The sequence below is a fragment of the Morone saxatilis genome, unplaced genomic scaffold (assembly GCF_004916995.1).
Source record: "Morone saxatilis isolate NCDOM2014 unplaced genomic scaffold, NCSU_SB_2.0 Contig17, whole genome shotgun sequence".
Taxonomy (NCBI): domain Eukaryota; kingdom Metazoa; phylum Chordata; class Actinopteri; family Moronidae; genus Morone; species Morone saxatilis.
The window spans coordinates 11,335,207-11,339,393 of NW_023339729.1; the positions used below are offsets into that span (position 1 = coordinate 11,335,207).

A 4,187-nucleotide genomic window follows, 5' to 3' on the forward strand; every position below is an offset into this window, starting at 1 on the left:
GTTTCTATCCATCAATTGTTTTGCAATGTTTAGTAATAAGACATGATCCGTTGTTAATAGCAGAGTACATTAACACACACAGTCATAGTTATGTTGTCTTTGTCCCCCAAGAAATAAGAAAATGCAAGCATTCAAGCTTGTTTGTCTTTAATCTATCCACCTGTCTACCACCCCAGAAACCCACACCCCTCAGAGAAAGGGGCTGCGCTCCAGTGCCTTGCGCCCCAAGAAGCATGAGCCCGCCAAGCAGACGGGTCCAGTGGTGATTGAGACCTGGGTGGCTGAGGAGGAGCTGGACCTCTGGGAGATCAGAGCCTTCTCAGAAAGGTCAGAGGGTCAAGCATGTTATGCCTACACCTGCCATGTAGAGTCAATTGGGCAATGTGAGAATGAATTATAAACATGTCCAAATGGACAGCCAGATGTTATTCGGGTTGTTGATTTTACTGTGCCAATAGGTAAATATTCTCCTTGCTCTGCTAGAGGTAAATTGCCTTGTCCAGCCAAATTCGTGTGACGTAAAATTAAAGTTGTCAATTGGCTGATTCAGGCTGACGCTAAAAATGTTTTTTGTCTTTTTTTTTTTTATTACTAGACTGCAACTTTGACTTTTTTCCTAACTTTTTTCTCCTTCACAAGTTTTTGCTGTGTTAAGCTTAATAGTTTTTATTTTTATTTTACAGGGTAGAGAAAGAGAAAGCTCAGGCAGCAGAGCAGGCCAAGGTGAGTCTGGTATAGTTAACAACAATCACTGTTTGATTACTGGTATTTACACACAGTTAATCCTTTTCAAGCGATGAGTGACATCGCTTGAAAAGGACAAAATCATAGACAACAAGCGATATATTCATTCCTGCTGATAGTATCATTTAGCCAGGCAGCTAACTTCCAATTATCCCTGTATGTACCATTCTCTACCATTAACTAATTTCTACACAACCGATTTCATGTTTTGGCTTTTCTTTCTTCCCCGCTTTCTATATTAATGGTCTGACTGACTGATCTCAGAAACGTCTGGAACAGAAAATGGGCGGAGTCACAGCTACACCAACAGGGACTCCAGCAACACCTGCCGCCACACCCAAAGTCATTGTCGGTTCGCTGTCGGGCCAGGGCACCCCTACCACCAAGGTGGTACTGTCCACCAAGATGGGCACCCCAGTCACATTCCAGCAGAATAAGAACTTCCAGCAGTCGTTTGCCACCTGGGTCAAGCAGGGTCAAACACAAGGTACTTTGCAGAGGAGTGTGACTAACAGCCTGGAATTGTCTGTACTATTGTCTGGGGGGTAGCAGGGAAGTACAATGTACTCTTTGTTTTTACCTTAATTAAAGTGCAGAACAAATCATTATGTGTTCACCAGAGAGTTTCTATAATATTTTGACACATTAGACATTGTTCTGTTATATGCTCATTTCATGCATATGATTGTGTTTTAAGACTGCTGTATTTGATGTAATATTGTGTTTGCTTGTTTGCGTTATTAGGAGCGGGAACGGAGACCACCATGGCCACATCTGGTGGGCACACTTTCCAGATTACAGGAACCTCAGTGGGTGGAAAGGTAGTGACCACCAAGCTGCCGCTACCCGCCAACAGCAAGATCGTCACAGTCAACGTGCCAACTTCACAAGGAGGTACGGCAGGTTTTAATAAGTCACACCTCGGAGGCAGACGAAGTGTACAAGTTACATTTATTGAGTGTAGACATTTCTTCTTTCCACCCAGTACCATTTCGGAATGCATGTATGTTTGTGTTTTCATTGCTCAACCTCAGACCTCACAGCTGAGACATTTCAAATGTGTCAAACGAGTCAAATTAGATCTGGCTCGTTAATTGGATGCCATTGTAAGCAAGTTAGTGTGCCAACCACACGCACAGCGCTCTAGAAGGACTGAATCTGTCTTCACTCATTTTAAATGTTGTTGGTGCCAGCTACCACTGGCCCAAATATTTTGAAGTCTGCAAATTAGAGACAAATTACACATTGCTCTGTCCTTCATTGCCACTGTCAGTGAGCCAAATACACAAGTCGTACACAGGGTCCACAGCTTAGAACTATAGGGCTCAAGTGTTCAATCAACTGCTGATCTCTGTTAAACACACTGGCCACTTGCCTCTCTGAATCAGTCACACAGCTGTCACCGTCAGTTTTACCATGGTTCTAATGTAGCCATTTTTTTCTTTACATCCTTGAAATTACATGCACTTGAAGGACTTCATTTAGCCTGGTTCCAGACGTCAGAATTATCGCCCACATCCCTGATTCCTTCAGTGATTCACTGTTAGCTTTATTTGGCTATTTCAGTTTGTCCTTTAGGGATGTTAGACGCTTACCCTGAAACACTCTGCTTTATTAACTGTGTGAATTAAAATAATATCTACTATATCCTATATTTTTTTATAATAACATGGGATCACATGACTACGTGTAATGTGAAAAGAATTGCTTGTAGCGATGAACCCACAGAATCATCACTAAGTCTGCTGTTCCCCTCAGCTCTACAAAGCTTTATAGCTTCTTTCAGCTCAATGTTTTGGTTTTACAGCCCACAAATTTAATGTTTTGGTTCACCCCTGCCATTCTCATAACAGTAGTGGTATGTGCAGCAGGCAGGAGTTTTCAACACTGCCTGTCCAGCACCACAACAGGCTGACAGACAAAGTTAGCTAGCTGGTGAACATAGAGCATTTAGCATCTAAAAAATTGGCAGAGACCAAAACAGAGGTTAAAGGAGAGTCAGTATTAGACTTAGATTCATTAGGTGGACACAAGCATGACTCCAAATGAATGCTGTTATTGCTCCGTCTGTTATATGTGTACATATTCTAACATGTAATTGATAACATGATAGCCATATCAAGTGTACAGCTTGCTAAACTGTCCACAAGTAAAAAAAATAACAATAGTAATCTTTTTAACAAGATTTTGGGGCCAAATAGAGCCAAATCAGTCTAATATTCTCAACTTTATCATCTACATTTTTCTAGTATTATGAATTAAAGTATACATTCAGCAACATTTTGTGCAGCACAAATGAATACCATCTGAAAGCATATACAGTTAAAATAAGATATAATATTTAGATCTAAAAAAAGATTATAGTGCAGAACTTGTTTTCTTTTTGGGCACCCCAAACACTTTTTTTGTTTTGACACCTCCATCCTCGTGCCCTGCCTTGTTGGCCCACAGAGATGAAACATCACTGTTGCAATGTATAAATAGCAGTGCAAAAGTTTATTTTACATTAAGGTACATGTGATGCCACCCAGTGGTTTAGATCTCTTTTGATATGACGTCCACACAGAGGTGGCCAGAGCAGGGTTGGGCACTCTTACAGATTTTGTTGGTGGCATCTTTCTCTCAGGCTGAGGAGCCGGTGTGCAGGCGGCTAGGGGATCCTGAGAACCCTCAGCTCTTTAAGGATGGAGACATTATGCTTGGGGGCATCTTCTCTTTCCACAGCAGCTGGAAAGACAGACAAGATACCTATATGCACAAACCACTGCCACTGCAGTGCACCAGGTAAATTATACTGTAGAAATCTAAATGAATTACAAATATTTAAGAGGAAGTGAAGATATATATAAAACAGGTTGTTGTGTCTATGAATTCCATCAAATGCTTTCATTCACTATGTTTCTGTTTCAAGGACAAATTATTTAAAATTCCAACTATTTATAACTGTTTGCGTCAAGTTTGAATTTCAGAGGTTTCCAGTTTGCCCAGGCTATGCTGTTTGCCTTAGAAGAGATTAATAACAGCACAGACCTACTGCCTGGCATCTCTCTGGGTTATAAGATGTATGATGCCTGTGGCTCTATTGCCATAGGTGTGAGGGTTGCACTGGCCTTGGCTAATGGTAATGAAGTGGTATCTGGACCCTCAGAGGCTCCATGTACCAGACCTGCACAAGTACAGGCCATTATGGGAGAGACCTCTTCCTCTCCTTGCATGGCTATAGCTACTGTCATCGGACCCTTTCATATCCCACTGGTGGGTAAGATTTGTGAAAATAAATGAATGAAAAATGAATGATTCAATTCTTCTGTAATTCTTCCAGTGGGCAATACCAGAGGGGGGGTTAAAAAAATGGAATGTGCCGTGTTAATGTTTTATATTTTGCATTATTATATATTTTAGAAATTATTTATTTTCTCTTTTAGATCAGCCACTTTGCTACT

General features: G+C 41.1%; 1 protein-coding gene across 1 annotated transcript in view; it reads left to right on the top strand.

Moving 5' to 3' along the window:
* Positions 1 to 4,187, top strand: part of LOC118326738 (nucleosome-remodeling factor subunit BPTF-like) — a 48,618-nt gene that overhangs the window by 23,995 nt on the left and 20,436 nt on the right. The window contains 4 exon segments of the mRNA XM_035659785.1: positions 177 to 327; positions 684 to 723; positions 1,009 to 1,231; positions 1,489 to 1,638. Coding sequence (XP_035515678.1) covers positions 177 to 327; positions 684 to 723; positions 1,009 to 1,231; positions 1,489 to 1,638 — 564 coding nt within the window.